Below are 17651 nucleotides of genomic sequence, written 5' to 3' on the forward strand. Positions count from 1 at the left end.
TCCATTCTCAGAACTAAGAGCACCTGTATTCGTGGTCCAAACAGCCGGTTTAGACCCAGTTTCCGACCGGAGCAACCGCACCGGTGATTCATTATACCTGTTTCAACTCAACTTTTTTTAGAGCTGGTATAAGGATTGATCTAAAACTGATGAGATTTGAATTCAATTTGACGCAGTTCTAAACCGTTTGACAGTTAATGGAACATGAGTGCAGTTGCCAGCTTTTTCATTGGATTGGATCTAATTTCTTTTGTTCATTTCTTGTATAAATTAGACCCAAGAATACAGACGCTCTAAGAGCATCTGTAGTCGTGGTCTATTTTTGGGTCCAATTTATACGAGAATTGAACCAAAGAAATAAGATCCAACCCAGTGAAAAAACTGGCAACCCCACTCGTGTTCCATTAACTGTCAAACGGTTTAGAACCCCGTTAAATTGGATCCAAATCTCATCAGTTTTGGATCAATCCTTATACCAGTTCTAAAAAAAAGTTTAGTTGAAACTGGTCTAATGGACCACCAGTGCGTTTGCTTGGGTCGGAATTTGGGTCTAAACCGGCTGTTTGGACCACGGATACAGGTGCTCTAAGGGCATCTGTATTCGTGGTCTATTCTTGGGTCTAATTTATACAAGAATTGAACCAAAGAAATTAGATCCGATCCAATGAAAAAACTGGCAACTGCACTCGTGTTCCATTAACTGTCAAACGGTTTAGAACTGGCGTCAAATTGGATCCAAATCTCATCAGTTTTTGGATCAATCCTTATACCAGCTCTAAAAAAAGTTGAGTTGAAACTGGTATAATGGATCACCAATGCGGTTGCTCGGGTCGGAATTTGGGTCTAAACCGGCTGTTTGGACCACGGATACAGGTGCTCTAAAACTGACTAAGAGAAATTATTTTCAGGCATTATCTTGATCGTCAGCTCACGTCACAAGCCCCTCTACTGGCAGTTAAACCATCTTTAAAATTCGTTTAGAGGTCGGAACTACCCAGCAAACATGAAATCGTAACAGAAATGATAACTTAAGTCGTTTACAATGGTGTTGCGAATCGCAATTCCAGTTGTATATTGAAAAGATCGTATAAAATGTCGTTTGAAGTCAATTTAAATCGGATATGATAGAAAGTTCGCTATGATGGTAAATTTTGAAATGATTCCGCTCCCGCGCAGGCTTCAAGTGAGAAAAATGTTCTCTCTGCAACCAGCAGAGTATTACTTCCTTAACACTCTTCCGAAATCAATTTGTAATTTGAGAGTGAACTTCGAAAATTATGTGTTAAAAAGAACGTTCTTATTCAAACAGAAAAATGTCTTTTTTACTGATTTTTCGACTTTTTTCCCTACAAATTATCTAACTATTTATCGGGAACCCGCAATGATCACAATGTTGCAAGCTGAATGTCAAAAAATAGATAGATAGTATGAATTTATGCCCAATTTATTATCTTCATTAACTAAGTTCATGGAAAACAAATTTTTACTCCAACAAATTCCTAATATTTTGCTTGCAGAACAAAAGCCTAAAAAAAAGAGCTCAACCTATCGAGTGGCATCCTTCGGTCATACCCAGCGCGGATACACGATGCTGCAGTACGACGGCTATGGTTACATCAAGGACCGTTCGTCGGCCTCGACCTGCAGCTGGAAGTGTTCGTTGTTTCGCCGTATGAAGTGCCGGGCTCGAGCCACCACCAAGTACATCAACGGTAGGCAGATGGTCAAGATCACCAATCCCGTACATACCCATGATCGTAGCGAGTACCGGATGGAATTTGATAATCCAGCTGATTGGATAAAATAAAGTTCAAATGGCTTTCAAATGTTGAGCGTTTTATTCGAATAGTTTTTAAGGCTTATTAAACACAGGTAAAATTTTCAACACGTATGGTCTAACAGTTGTTTTTTTTACATTTTAGAAACGTATTCCGAAGCTTACTTTGGCTTTACCAGGAGGGGGCACAAAATGTTGATACAAGATGGATACTCCTTTATGCGCGAGAAGCAAAAACACAACACTACCAATTGGAAGTGTTCCTGGCACGTGAAGCACCGGTGTAAGGCAAGGGCGGTGACGAAAGAGATCGGTGGTAACCAGTATGTGCGGATAACCTGTTCCATCCATACACATCCCCCACATGCTAGTGTTAAGACGACATGAAATAGTTAATAGAAAATATACTGCTGACGTTCGGATTATTGTTATTTATCTGTTTTTGTCCATTAACCATTTCGTTGATCAAAATCACCATGACTTATGAATCTTCATTCTAAATTCATTCCAGACGACAAGAGCGGTTTCACAGAGCGGGCATACTATGAGTTCACGTCCCGCGGAACCCAGTGCCTGGTGTACGATGGATTCTACTTTAGCAAGAACAAAACGAACGACGGCGGAGTAAGGGTCAACTGGAAGTGTCGTTTTTACCAGCGGCTCAAATGCAAGGCCCGCGCACTGACCAAAACCATCAACGGAGCTGACTACGTCAAAGTTTCCAACCCGGAACACACCCATTTGCGCGAAATGGAATCTAGGGGGGCTCGCAAGAAACGTCGAAAACCGTTTATGGGCGTGCCCTGAGGTGATCCTTTTGGGTTGTGATGAAATCCTTGATTTAGGTTACATCTGAAAATAAAAAAAAGAATTAAACACAATTGAGTAGATTTTTTGCCATGCTGTAGCACTTTTGAGGAACAAGGCGGCTGGTTTGTATTTTTTTTATATTAACATACCTTTTCCTATGTTTCATTTTAGATTCCAACAAATTGATCGCGGACATGGACATAGCTGAATTCGGTACAACTCAACGAGGTCGACCTGCACTGCTTCATAAAGGGTTCAGCTTTATTCGCAACGGTGGTTTCTGTGGCACAGTCAATTGGCGTTGTTCGGCCTACAGGAACAAAAAGTGCAAAGCAAAAGCTATTACTGTGAAGCATAATGGTGAAGTGTATGTGAAACTTTCCCACGCTACTCATACACATGGTCCTAAGGATGAAGGAGGTGGTAGTTCTGCTGTAGTGACGTCTACAGGCGCGGAAAGAAGCAGCAGTGCTGCCAAGCAGAGGCACCGACTAGACCTGGAAACCACTTTGGAGGACGGGTCATCGACCCTGTGGTTCCCCGAAGATGATGATGATGACTTTTTTTAGAAAATTAAAATCCATGAGTAAAGCAGAAAACAATTGGTCGTTTTTTTCCATTGTGATCAAAATAAGTTTTTATTTCAGGACTAGTAGGTAATGTAGATTTAGCAGATTTAATTACTCTCGATAGCGTTCTTCTCTTTAAACTATCCCTTTTCCCTAACCACTTTTCCTCACTTCACTAACATCTTCTACTTTTACTTCCTACACACAGCGAGTATCATCTACGTGCTTTCGAAGCGAGGAACCAAGCACTTGTTCTACGATGGCAACACATATACCCCGAACGAGCGACCCTTCCCGGGCCAAAGGTCTCGCACCTGGAAGTGCACCCTGTACTATCGTCTGAAGTGCCGGGCCCGCGTGGTGACGACGGAAACCTACGGCAAACCGCGGCTGCGGGTCGTCGTGGCCGAGCACACCCACGACAAAGTGTTTCCTCATCTGAGCCAGAAGTTCCGTAGTTTGTTCTAGAAGCTGCCAACGAAACTTTAGCTGTATCTGTATTTTTTGTCTGGTCATCTAGTCCCTAAGTATGCTGATCTCGTAAAAAAAATCGTAGCTTATAGGTTTTGTCTTCATTTTAATTCGTAATAAATATAGAACAATGTGTTTTTCAGCGATGTGGCTACTTTTATTCTATTTCTTAAGGTAGCCCAATTTCAGTATTTTTCTAAACTTTTGATTTTGTAATTTAGGGTGGAAATTATTTTCTAAAGACGTTCTTTTCTCCTTTGTAGATTCTGGCTATGATTTGATAGCGGGTACATATGTTTTCTCCAAAGATGATCCTCGTTGTCGGATGGAAACTGTCCCGGAGCAGATTTTGGTCAAAATGAACCAGGAGTTTGAGATATCGACCGTTATCGGTCAGCGGGGCAAGGTGAAATTGCTGATTCAAGGCTATACCTTCATAGTGAACAAAAAGCGCAACGGAAAGCTTTACTGGGGCTGTGCACGGGCGGTCCCTTTTAGATGCCGGGCTCGTCTTATTACCGATGCCGTCGACTATTACGATATAACGTTGAAAAATCTAGCCCACAACCATAAACCCGATGAAATGAAGACCCGATGGGCGACGGAGTAGTTAAGAATGTTAATAAATTTGGTTCTTGCTTATGAGTACTTTTGTTTCTATTTTTCCTTGTAAATCGAAACTGGATGAAGTCTTAATCCAAGTCTAACTAAAAATTGTTTCGTTACAGGTAAAAAAATGCGTCTCTCCGGGGTCATCAACCTTCCCCAGTGGACCTTCACACCGGGCCAGCGAGGTAAACCTAAGCTCGTGGTCGAGGGTAATTCATTCTTCCGCACCAAGGGTGACAATCTACGGTCGTACTGGTCATGTTCGGCGTACAAATCGAAACGTTGCAAGTGTAAGATTGTAACCCATCGGGACAGTATGGTTGTCAAGTACACCTTCAGAACGCACACTCACCCGAATGAATATAACGACATGTCCAAGGTGGCTCGTGTCGAGGCGGACATGAATGAGTTCTACGAACGGCCTCATGCGATGGATTTGAATTACAAGGCAGTAAAAAGTTCATAAAACGGAAGAAAAAGAAGTCGCTGTTTATGGAAATTGTATAAATCTGTTTCATCTATGAATAAACCAAATTTACTAATAGACATAAACTATCTTGGGAAGAAAGAGGCTCTTTACCAATATTCGTTGGCTCATTCGTTAGTAAACCAATCTAACACACCGTATCTTTCTATTTATAGGAGGTCCTTCGAAAACTAAAGGGGAGAGATCAAAGCTCAGCAATAAAGACATCTTGTTCATTCCCAGCAAACGGGGTCGGCCAAAGATGATACTCGATGGGTACACGTTTGTGCGGAATGCTGGCGGTTCCGGTCGAACGTACTGGCTTTGCGACAAGTTCGGTAAACTCAAGTGCCGGGCCAGGGCCGTCACCGAGCGGGGCAACGTGACGATTAATACCCACAGTCACAACCATCCAGCTTCACAAATGCATTAGTACTGAAACACTGCAAATTTGCACTAGGATATTGGACATAGAATATTCATTGTACCGAGCTGGATCAGAAGATGGACGTCCAATATCAGCAAATGAAGGTAGGTCTTTTTGATCTTTTTTTTAAATGTTAGTCTGAGTTAAAATTATAAAACGAAACCCAAAACTTTGAACAGGGTGCCCTCTAAGTACTAATTTGACTGAATAAACAGTCCTCGGTTACTTTGGTTACCCATTTAAAACTTCAAAGTCTCAACCCACTGCCGCTTTAAAACTTCAAAATCACTAAATCTTATATACACTTCGGTTGGCAACCAAATTGGTTATGTAGAATTTCGAAAACTGACCATATAGATTTTATAGATTGGCTCAGAAGCCTGACCTGTGCCAAATATCAGCTTGATCGGACTTGATTTTTTGACCCTCAAAAATCACCTGAGGGGGTATCAAAGGAAATTAGAAAAAAAAAAACGAAATTTTAATTTTGATGCCAAATGACTTGAAGATGCTTAAAACGTCAAGATCAATAACCAGAAAAAGGGAAACGTGTCCACTGTATTTTGCAGTATTTTCGTGGAAATTAAACAGATTGAAACTTTTTACTGCCCTTAATATTGAAAAATTGGCATTCGTTTATATTCCCTGAACTCGGCCAGATTAACTTTTTGTTGTTTTTGAAAACGTATATAGACGAAAAAGGCCAAACAAGTGACAAAATCTAAAAAGAAGTCATTGACGAAATAATATTTTTCACGAAAAAATCATAAGTAAACAAGAACGGGTTCACCAAAGTATAATGAAACGGAAGTTGCACCACCTGTTGATAATCTGCGTCGCCTTTCTGGGAAACTTAAGACCGCTTCGGAGGGCTTGAACTCGAATCTCAGGGGTGTTCCTTTTCGAGTGGCCTGATTCCAAAAGTGGTCGTCGATGCAGAGGCACCTTACTCACTTACTTAATGATCCCGCGCCGATCCTCCGGTGCATAGAGCCGTGGTAAAAGACCTCCACTGTTGACGATCCGGAGCCAGCGTCTTCACCTGGTCCCAGTCAAGATTCTCGTCGACAGTCGGATTTCAGCGCCTAGGCTTCGCCGCCACGAGCTTTTGGGTCTGCCTCTTCTTCGATGACCTTCTGGATTCCAATCTAGCGCCTCTCTGCAAATCTCGTTTTCATCTTTTAGCAGCGTGTGCCCAATCCATCACCACTTACGTTCCCGAATCTCGATTTCTAGCGCCCTTTGATGACACCGGCGATGTAGTTCCTCATTCGAGATCCAGTTGCCAGGCCACCAAGCGCGGATGATATTCCGCAGGCAGCGGTTTACAAATACTTGCAGTTTTCGCATCGTCACCGCATATGTGCACCAAGTTTCGCACTCGTACAGCAAAACGGATTTGACGTTTGAGTTGAAGATTCGGATTTTCGTTCGTAGAGAGATCTGGCGTGACCGCCAGATGTTTCGGAGACTCGCAAATGCAAAACCACCATCAGGCGTTATCTGGCTACCAAGATACTGGAAGCACTCCACTTTCTCAACTTGTTGCCTATCTACCATGAAACTGGAGGGATTTCCTGTGTTAATCTCCATCGACTTGGTCTTTCCGACATTGACTTTGAGACCTGCTGCCTTGAAACTTTCGGTGAGGTCGTCGAGTTTGCTCTGCATGTCCGGTTGTGTTTGGGCGAGCAAAATAATATCGTCAGCCAGGTCAAGGTCGTTAAGCTGCTCCATTGTTGAAGGATTCCACGGCAATCCTCGGTTCGGTACATAGTCAATCGATCCAGTAAGAATCTCATCCATTACGATTAGAAAAAGTAGCGGTGATAAAATACATCCTTGTTTCACTCCAGCAGAGGCACCAGCCACCTACAAATTTTTCGCTGACAGAAAATTAATCACGTTGATATGATTTGTCTCAAAAATCAAAACTTCCTTTCAAAACAAACAGAAAAACGACAAAATTGTACGCACTCGACCATAGCCTACTCGCTTCTTCAGAAAAAAGGCCGATTTTATGTCCCAAAAAGTGATTTTATTCCAAACATTTATTTTTTTCATATAACGCCAGATCTCGACGTTTCATACATTTTTAAGTCATTTGGCATCAACATTGAAATTTTGATATTTCCGATTTCCTCCCCTCCCCTCCCCTCAAGCCCGTTTTACAGTTCAAGTTAAATAGAACATGAAAAAATTTTTATTTGGTCAATTACTCAAAAACGATACACGACTAGCATGTGTAGCATAGGGGAACCGATGAGGGATGGTTGAAAGATGAAATTCCAGCCAGACTCTTTCCTAGAAACCTTCAACAACGGCAGGGGAATAGAAATAAAAACAGTTCTATCAGGTTTTAAGGAACGAGTCCGGCTAGAATTTCATCTTTCAACAATTCCCCATCGATTCCACCATGTCATAAAAACTAGTTTGCGACGGAACTAGTTTTTGTGACATGGTGAAGTTATTGATGAAATAAGATTTTTCACGTCCATTTCCTCGTTATTCGGCGATTCGATAAGCAAAAATCTTATGCTCAAAATCTTCTAGTCTGATCTCTTGTCTTCTTTTCTTTTCAGATATGCTGTGATACGTTTTCTACTCATAACTTGATGAATTGCCGCTGAATAGCTGTGTTTTGATCGTGAATTAAAACCTTACATTACTGAAATAAAAATAAACTTTCAGTTAAAATCTGAAATGAAGATGCCTCATTCTTTCACCAACCCACCCATCCATGTTTTTCTTCAACTAACCGACCGTGAAAAACTGTTGCAGGGCTGAATCTACTCTGGTCGCTTCACCAACAGTTCCGGCAGCGGTTTCCGATGGGTTTGCAGGTGTCGGTTGGACGGTCGGGCCATCCGATGCTGCGCATAGGTGGCCACAGCTTCTGTCGCAACAACACCAAAAACACCCGCACCTATTGGCTGTGTGCCAAGAACCGTTCGCTCAAGTGCCGGGCCCGTGTCATCACCCACAATGGCACCGGGGCCGTGGTGATGAAGAATCAGGAACACAACCACCCACCAGAACGGAGTGAATAAAGATGAATGTGAGTGCCGTTCGTAGGCACTGTTGTACATAAAACTCGAAAAAGAAATTTTGTTTCATTTACTACATTGAGATTTTCTTTGCCTAAATTTTTATCTAAGCAGAATTAGTATTTACAAAAGATCATCTCTGTTTCTGCAGGATCTTCGAGACAATACAAGGAACTGGTGTTCGTAAGTGGACAACGTGGCACCCCCAAGCTAATTGTAGACGGTTATTCGTTTGTGCGGAATAAGGGTAACTTCCGTACTACGTATTGGCGCTGTTCAAAGCTCCGGTCTCTCGGTTGCAAAGCCAAGGTCATGACCAACAGGCTAGATAACAAGGTTTCGATGACCAACCCTGGCCACTGTCACATGCCTGACTACCAACAATATGCATAAATGTGTTATAGGACGAATAAAATAAGCATTGTTTTAAAATTTTGCGAATAATTAGTTTCGAATGAAAAACTGCTTGAATGATAAATAAGTTTCGTAACGTTTGTAACTAATATTTTAACTGTTTTCAGATGCATCTTACTGGATGGAAGCAATTCCGGAAGAAACTTTGTTCCACTCGAATCCACCATTCACGTACGTTACCGGTCAAAGGGGTGCTCCCAAAATTGTGTACGAAGGCTTTTCGTACGTGTGTGCCAAGCATTTGAAGAATCGCAAGTACTGGATCTGTGGAAAGCAGCGTAGTCGAAGCTGTAGAGCTCGCTTGATAACAGATTCGGAAGATAAATTGTTTATTGTTAGAAATGTAAACCACAACCACGGGCCTGATCTGATCAAAATTAAAAAGGAATCAATCGTGTTCGATTAATCAAGCGTTTTATTCTATTGGCCTTGACGTTTGTAACTGATCTAGTATCGATGGACATTTCAGTTTAGTTTTCTATCTATTTCAGATATGTCGTACTATTTTGAAGATTTAGAGTTTGTTCCAACGAAAAAGCCGCTGATCATAGAATTGGACGATCAGGAACTGGACCTAGTGCCTGGTCAGCGGGGTACCAGTTTATTGCGGGTTCAAGACTACTGCTACGCCAAGAACAATAAAGCCAACAATACTACCTACTGGGTATGTCGGACACGGATCAATCATCAAAGGTGTAACGCCCGGGCAGTGACGACATTGAAAAGTAACGGTTTACACCGAATTGTTATCACTAATCCAATCCATTTCCACGAGCCCGTAAAGAAAACGTACACTCCCGTTCCGAAGAGTCGATCCAAACCAAACAGACTTTTCGTAGAAGAACTGTACTCCTTCGAGTATGACCCTGAATAAAACTGATATGCTAATCGCTGCTTTATTTATTATTTTTTATATGTATGATTTCAAAGGTTAATTATTATCGGTTACTAACGATGTGTCCTTCACTTTCAGATTTCAACCATTCTGTACTAACTATTGGTTCGAATCGTCCTCGACAACGTGAAATTAAAAAATCTCGCCAAAGGGAAAAGAAACTTCAACAGGTTGTTCTCAACAATCAACGGCTCGTAATGTACGAATCGCAGCGTGGGAAACGTATGTTGGTGTTGGAAAATTATACATATTGCCGAAAGACCACCATAGGCGCCACAACCTATTGGACCTGCCGAACTTATTCAAAACGGGTCAGATGCAGGGCCCGCGTCCATACAACTCGGCAACCGGATGGTCGGTATCGAATCACGCTGGGCACCGCCGAACACAACCACATGCCCAAACTTAGCCTTAGGCATGGCCAGAAGTCGATTGTACCATCCCCAGACGATCCCAATATTTTCCATATGGTAGAATAGTTGGCAATAAAATGTAAGCCCTTTCGATGGAAGGATTCTTTTGCACCACTTCGGATACCGATTTCTGTAGTTTCTTGTTAAAATAACCTTCATGCATGCCTAAAATGCTTCATTTATATTCTGTCTAAAATACGAATCCATTTTTATTTCAGATCTCGATCCGTTGATACAATTTATTGTTTCGGAAACGCCCTCTCCGGAACCGATGTTACCTGCAGGTAAAACCTACACACCTCGACGCCGTAATAAACCAGGTAAACCGCTGGTCCTGTACGATCAACCACTGGTACTGTACGAATCGCAGCGTGGAAAGCATCTGTTGGTGATCGATAATTTTACCTACAGCCAGAACAATACTATCGGTTGCACGACCTACTGGGCGTGTCGGGTTGTGACTAATCACGTCAAATGCAAGGCTCGTGCAAGTACCACCCGGCAAATAGACGGTCTCTACCGAATAATGCTAGGCGGAGTCAAACACAATCATTTGCCCAAACTCAGCCACAAGGCTATTGTGCAATCCGAAAGTGATCCGAATATATTTCACATAAAGACGTAAAATCCTATTATAAATTTAGTGTAGTTGTTTTATTTATCTGATTTATTATATTTTTTTTTTTTTTTGATAAAGATGATCAGAGTAAATAGTGTTTCTAACCAATTATTTAATGCTTTTCAGGCAAACGAAAAATGAAACACAACGGTAAACGCGCTCGTCCTTTTGACATTCACAAGGTTCTGCTCCAGCCAAGCGAGGATGTCTGTTTGGTGCCCAGTGTGGTAGGAGGGGGAATGGACATATGCTACCGTGGACATCTATTTTCCTACCATTATGCGTCCCGTGGTTCCAGGATCTATCGTTGTATGCAATACTGTGAATGCAATTGTGAAGCTAGGGTGTTGCTACAACGGTCGAAAGTTTATCCAATTGATGGTTGGCATAACCATGGCGAGGCCTGAATTCATGAAGCAACAACACTCTCCAGACAATATCAATGTTTTTTGTTTGTATTATTTTGAGATAAGCGATCGAGTTAAGAGTACAATCAAATACATATGAATACAAATTTATTAAAAGGTACCCTTCAAACTGAACGAGTTATGTATTATAGTTTTGGGTTTTTTTTCGTTTTTATTACTTTTCCTCTTTGTGGTTTCCCTACTTAACCAAAGCTTCTCTGTGTGTTATTTTTAAAAGCAACGACGTCCACGAGAAATGACTACCGCAACAATCCATCTGAATTTGAGCTGGCGGAACCATTGACACCATGGGTTTTTTCTTCAACCAGCCACCGTAAAATCAATCAGGTCGCTCAACCGACAGGTAAAACCCTTTTCGTATGTGTTCCCTAGTTAATCATACTACAAAATCATTGTTTTCAGAATCAGTGCCTTCCCCCGTTGAACCATGGAAAAAACAAACCCGAGCTTCAAAAAAATCAACCATGAAAAAGGCCCGATCAACTTCGTTTCTAGATATGGAGGCCATCGTTGCGAAAGAGACAGGGCATACCATGGTTATGGTACCGACTCGCCGGGGCCCAGTTGGGGTCGAATTCGACGGCCATCATTTCGAGTACCACTATGGCAAACAATCGCACAAACTGTACCGCTGCGCCTGGCACTCCCAGCTTAATTGTCCCGCCCAGGTGTTGGCCTTCGATCGCAAGGTCTACGTCGTCTGCGAGGAACACTCGCACCGAGAGTCTTCAACACTGGATGCGCATGTACTGGGCAAACAAATCTAGCGCTTTAAGTTGTAACGTTTTCCAAGCTATAAATTATCCTTTAAAACATAGTTATTCAAAGCTTAAGATTTGAAGATTTGCAATCATTATTAATTTGAAGATCATTTATTCAAAAAAGAATCAGCTCGAAAGACTGAGCGATTTCGCAAAATACTACAAAAATGGCCTTACAAATTTGAAAATAAAACTCTAAGAACCTTAACGGTACGAATGATTAATAAAAAGTTAATTGATATGCTAAGTCCGTGGGAAAACGAATTTTTAAATCTTGATACTTTTTTTTTAAAGGTTGTTCTGAAACTGATTGAAGTTTTTGATATCACAATGCTTATTCAGAAAAAAAAAGTCAAACAACAACAGTCTAGGTTCCCTTGTTTTATTTTTCATCGCAACTGATTCATTTTATTTTTCTCACAGAGACACTCCCTGGTACCCGCTATGTGATGAGCAGCAGAGGATCGGCCCAACTTTGCGTGCAAGGATTCACCTTTACGAGGCACATTGTCAAAGAGGACACCATCTACTGGAGATGTACTCAGTTCAGAGCACTGCGGTAAGTTTCCCAAAAGCTAGTTTGAATCTGGTAAGATTTTCATCATTATTTAGAAAAGTTCAGGACTGTTCTTGAAACCGAAAGATATGCTTCGAAATTTATAATGTCAAAAACCGGCAAAAAGTAACTTTTCAAAGGGATTTTTTTTTTGCTTTATCTGGACGGTAAGAATTTTAAAGCATTCGGAATGCTTTTAAATTCATACCGTTTAGATAAAACAAAAAAAAACGGAATGATTCCGTTCGGTTTAAATAACAGTCCTGAATTCTTCCAAATGTTGGAAACAATACATCCATTATCATTCGGTTGCTATCAGGACTGTTTTTTGAAACCAAATGGAATGCTTAAAAACACTAAACACATTTCGTTCGGTTTAAAAAACAGTCCACAGCTCTTCCAAACGATTATGAAAATTATACTGATATACTTACCGCGTAAAAAACCATGTAAAAAAACCGTGTTAATTCCCGAAAACCGTGTAAAAGAACCGTGCTAATTCCAAAAAACCGTGTTGAAAAACCGTGCTAATTCCCGAAAACCGTGTAAAAAAAGACCATTCAAATTCTGTAGCTCTGAAATTTGAAACAAAAAGACATGTAACTTGACAGTTAAGACCTGAGACCTGAAATTTATGACTTGAGACTTGAGAATGTAGACTAGAGACATGAAACCTGAGATCTGAGACCTAAGACTTGAGACTTTAGACATGACCCAGACAACCATTTGGTGGGTATTTCGAATTTGCAACGCAAATATACGTGCAAATATACGTGTAAACATATCGTATATAATGTAGCAAAACCAGTATATACGTATCATTTTGGAGGCCATATAGGTACATTAGCAAACATATTCTTGATTTGGATTGTATTAAATTACGATTTGCACGACTTGTCATGCGCATCATTTACGACTACCCTGATTCTTTTTGGAATATACTATGACAATTTACATCATCATATAGATGATTGAGGTTGTAATATACGACATTTTTCGTAACAATATGGAAAGTTTGACGACTTATTTGATCGTCTTTTGCGACTCTCATTTTCCGTCAGTTGAAAAAAAAAATTTTGTTTTTTGGGATTTTAAACCAATTGGTTTATCCATCCCCAAAAAATAATAAAAATAAGATTATTCCAAAGAAATGTGTTTTTTGCTGTCAAATTCAAGTTTATATCGTACACATTTATTATTTGCCTGATTGCTGATTTTTTTCCACGTTCATGAATTTATTGTTAGCACCTGGACTTGATCCCCTGACGATTCGATCAGCAGCTGCAATGCTTTTAAATACGATAAAGAATATGCATGGACCGCACATTGTAGGTGCAGATATACGAAAATGAGTATAAATAACATTCTATACGATGTAATCTGTAAAAGAAAATACGACTTCTGGTTGTCTGGGGACACCTGAGACCTGAGATTTGTTGAAATGTTAGTTATCTGGCGTTTTCTGAACATTATGAATTTCAAAGCACTTCGTTCGGTTCTAAAAACGGTCCGGAGCTCATCCAAATGATGATGACAACTATAGAGCGCAGGACTGTTCTCGAAACCAAATGGGATGACTACACACAAAACTTTCGGAGCTCCACTTAGCAAAAATTCGCTGTTACTTTCCGTTAGCAAAAATATTTTTTTACTTTCGAGTTAGCAAAAAACTAAATTTACTCAATTTTAGTAATAAGAAAGTTAATCTTGCTTGATTTTAGTAAAAGTAAGGTTTTCTAGCCGCTTTGTTCATAGACAGCAGCCGCCGTCAGTTGGGAGAAGAACAACAAATCGAATTGATCAGTGCGGTTCCGATAATTCGATGATTGCGGTTCGTTTGGTGGCTAGTTCAACGTAAAAAAGGTGGTCAAATATACACCGGATGCGTACAGGTAAGGGCCGATCTTGAAGTGTACCGATTTTCCGATTGTGAAATTCCAAATTGTTTGTTTTTTCTACCAGGTTGCAACTGCCGGTAAACACGACGGTTTTCTTTTTGCAACAGTCTGTAAATAAAGAGTGACCACAACTGGCATGTCAACGCGCTGCATCCGACACAACCCAGGTGCATTCGTTGATGAGGGTCGGCCCTTGGCATTTCGCTCGCCGGAAGGTGCGTTCAGGAACGGAACGAATTACTTTCAATTCAACGAAAAGTGGTAAATGAACTTCCGAAAAAATGTGAAAAATAAATTAAAAGTGAAATTATTCGTGCATTCTATTTAATGATCAAGCATTCCCTTCGAATTAGCAGAGAAAAAACTATAAATTTTGAAATTTCAGATCCGGGGCTCTTTTCTACCGGTTTTTGCTAAAAAAGTGAGCAAACATTGCGGCGGCTAATTTTTTCTCTCGTTTGCTAAAATTTCAGTTCGAAAATTTTGCTAAATTGATTGCTAAGTTTCTAGCTGGTCAAATTTGAGCAAATTTTAGCTAATTTCCGGCCTCGAAAATTTTGTGAGTACAATATCAAAATCCTTGGAGTGCGTAAATAAAACTAACTTTTCGGTTGATTTGTTTGTTTTTGGCTTTTTTTTACTGGTCATAACATTCCGTTTAGGCTCTCTCGGATGATGTATTCCGTTTATTGTTAACATATTCGAATTGAGAATCTCATTCTTATTCGGAAGTTACAGTTATTCTTTTACCTTTCTCAACAGATGTCCTGCCAGAAATCGCCAGCGTATCGCGACGGGCACCTTTGAGGTGGTGTGGGCCGAACACAATCATGAAATCCTGGAGCGACGGAAGCGCGGCACCTTGCGCGATATTATACAGCAACGGAAGCAGAGCGGAAAAGGGCAGCCTCTTCCCAAAAAGCACAGTAATGCTCTGGAGGAATTTGAAGGCAACAAACCGCGGTTGAAATTTAAATTGGGATCTAAAAATAAAAAATGATTTTGAGAAGACTCGTACTGGTATCCCGCGAGTGAGGTTAAAGATATTGTTGGTAAGCCACGAGGTTCTTACCTGAGTCTGTTGATTTATTTTGTAACCAAACTATAATTTTAAACGATTTTGTGTTGACATAAATGAACATTCCACTTAAGAAAAATTAATCTAGGGTTGTTTTTCTTATCGTTCTAACCTAATTGATTTCTTACGGCGAATAATGAGCTCTTTATGGTTTTAGATAATCGACCCAGCTACAGCTATAGCATCAGTCGGAAGGGAGCGCCTCAGCTGGAGATTGATGGGTACCGTTTCACGCGGCAGAAGATCAGTAAAACCACGGTTCGGTGGGAGTGTCTGCAGACCAAAGCACTGGCATGTAAGGCTCGTGCCACTACCGGAAATACGCCGAAAGGTTTAGTGCAGTACTACAACAACGTTCATAACCACCCGCCACACATGGAACGTCGCAAGGCTGGCGAACTTCGACGACTGAAACAACAGAGCTCCGGATTGGCTTAATATGTTGTAGTTTCGAAGCGTTTCGATTCGTGTTAATAAATCTTCATTTGAACCTGACACTTTTTGTTCTGTGATTGGAAATTTGGTTCATTCTGCTTTGAATCTTTTACTGAGGTTCGATTCTTTTTCCAGGTTTGATTGAACCGACTGTAATCAGCTATCACAACGGTCGCAAAGGATCCGTGCAGCTGGAAATCGGGGGGTATCGGTTTACTAGAATGAAAATACTGAAGCATTCAATACATTGGGAGTGTCTGCAATCGAAACCCTTGGCATGCAGGGCTCGCGCCCTTACAAGCAACGCACTTCATGGAGTGGTCAAGAAGTACAACAACATACACAATCATCCCGCCAATATGACTCGCAGAAAGGCCGGTGATCTGAAGCGCATACGGGAAGCTGCTATCCTAAGGAATATTTCAACTACCAATAAAAACTGTTAATTGTTGATTGTGGAAAAAATTGTTTTAGGCTTAAGAAGTGATGATTTTTCTGTGGATATGAATATTAATGTTTGTTTACGTTTGCAGTTTGGAGTGGCATCGATCCCATTTACGTGCCCAGCCGTAAAGGAACTCTGCAACTGACGATCAATGGCTACAGCTTCACCCGGCAGAGAGTACGAGAGAAAACCATACGCTGGCGCTGCGTTCAATCGAAAGCTTTAAAGTAAGTTGCTAGCGACAGTTCCGTAGAAGCTTAATATTTGAGCTCTTGTTGATACTTTTATGCTTGAACGACCTATGAACAAGTAGATTAATTTTAAATCACAAGTCGCCTTAAACGCTCTTAAAAATCGCAAATCAACTCACAACGCTTTCCAAATTTGCTTCTATTCAATGACATCTAATGAAAGTTGCGTAAGGCGATGCAATAAGCCCCTGTGTCTTCAACACACAACTGATTCTTAAAGGATGTTTGTCAATAGTCGAATCGTGCAACATAGCCTACTATTTTAATTTAGAATTTTAAAAATTCATTTTACTAATTCTATTTTTCTACTTCTTTCAGTTGCATCGCTCGTGCGACAACCCACATACAGAGTGGAGGCAAGATTATTTCAACCAGTGGAAAACATAACCACGATGTGATCCGGGAGCGTCGCAAGAATGGAGAGCTGCGCTATTTAATGGCGTTACGGCAACAAGAGCGCAGATCGAACAATGTATTAGAATGAACAATGTCGATCAAATAAAAAAAAAACGTTGATTTTTTTCAAATTAAATTCGTCCGTTTAGTTTTGAACCTTCCGAACAATATTCATTCAACTTAATGAAGTTTCATTACAGCACACCAAGTGGAAGGAGCGCCCGAAGTGCACGCCGTGCTAAGTAATCGAGGAAAACTTCAGCTGATGATCGATGGCTATACCTTTTCGCGAGAGAAGCTTCGACCCAAAACGATCCGTTGGATTTGCAACCAAGCTTGGGTGTTGAAGTAAGCATGTACCCATAACTATACCTTAGAATAGATTTTAATTAGGTTTCATCTTATGTTTCAGTTGCAAAGCGCGGGCCACTAGTCAACGAGAAAGCGGAAAGTTGATCTCGGTACGAGGCAGTCACAATCATGATGTGGTCAAAAGCCGCCGCCAGAAGGGTGAATGTCAGATGATCAAAGAGCAGCGTCGAAACGAGCCCGAAGTTCATCCGGTTCCCTTGAGAAAAGGGGGACGCCCAAGAACGCGCATCCACAGGCTTGAATAGCTTTGTTGAATAAATCTGTTTTTTTAAATCGAAAATCGAATTCACTTTGTGTTGATTGGAGTGTTCTTATGTTTAAGTTTTGGTGATCCTCAAGTACCTAATATTTTTGTTACAATTTTTCAGCGTTGGCCGTGATCAGTCAAAGAGGAAGGGTGCAGCTAAAAATCAACGGTCACGTCTTTACACGATCGCAAGTCCGCGATCGCATCATTATTTGGGTGTGCAGCCAGCGGCGAGCACATTCGTGAGTGTATTCAAACTTATCCTTC

At 40.9% G+C, this 17651-nt stretch overlaps 1 protein-coding gene and 1 long non-coding RNA gene across 32 annotated transcripts in view; both read left to right on the forward strand.

Annotated features, from left to right (window-relative positions):
• The window catches only part of LOC129745528 (modifier of mdg4-like), an 88093-nt gene that overhangs the window by 43411 nt on the left and 27031 nt on the right, over positions 1–17651 (forward strand). Inside the window, exons 5-6 of one of the 31 annotated variants that reach the window (XM_055738774.1) lie at positions 16966–17113; positions 17178–17397. The exons of 14 other annotated variants lie outside the window; for them this stretch is intronic. In XM_055738774.1, coding sequence (XP_055594749.1) covers positions 16966–17113; positions 17178–17382 — 353 coding nt within the window. In that variant the 3' untranslated portion in view covers positions 17383–17397. Of the gene's footprint in view, positions 1–1922; positions 2180–2288; positions 2600–2758; positions 3209–3364; positions 3683–3890; positions 4253–4355; positions 4730–4878; positions 5174–8327; positions 8585–9081; positions 9480–9563; positions 9978–10643; positions 11031–11162; positions 11289–11347; positions 11828–12129; positions 12266–14922; positions 15176–15808; positions 16135–16206; positions 16346–16687; positions 16869–16965; positions 17114–17177; positions 17398–17505; positions 17627–17651 lie in introns of those variants that run through there. 16 more of the 31 variants (XM_055738889.1, XM_055738748.1, XM_055738683.1 and 13 more) reach the window with 16 other exon arrangements.
• Positions 12276–14467, forward strand: LOC129745850 (uncharacterized). The gene is made up of 2 exons (XR_008737194.1): positions 12276–14154; positions 14225–14467. It is a non-coding gene; the product is annotated as an uncharacterized LOC129745850 (long non-coding RNA).

Source organism: Uranotaenia lowii, chromosome 1 (assembly GCF_029784155.1).
Source record: "Uranotaenia lowii strain MFRU-FL chromosome 1, ASM2978415v1, whole genome shotgun sequence".
Classification (NCBI taxonomy): domain Eukaryota; kingdom Metazoa; phylum Arthropoda; class Insecta; order Diptera; family Culicidae; genus Uranotaenia; species Uranotaenia lowii.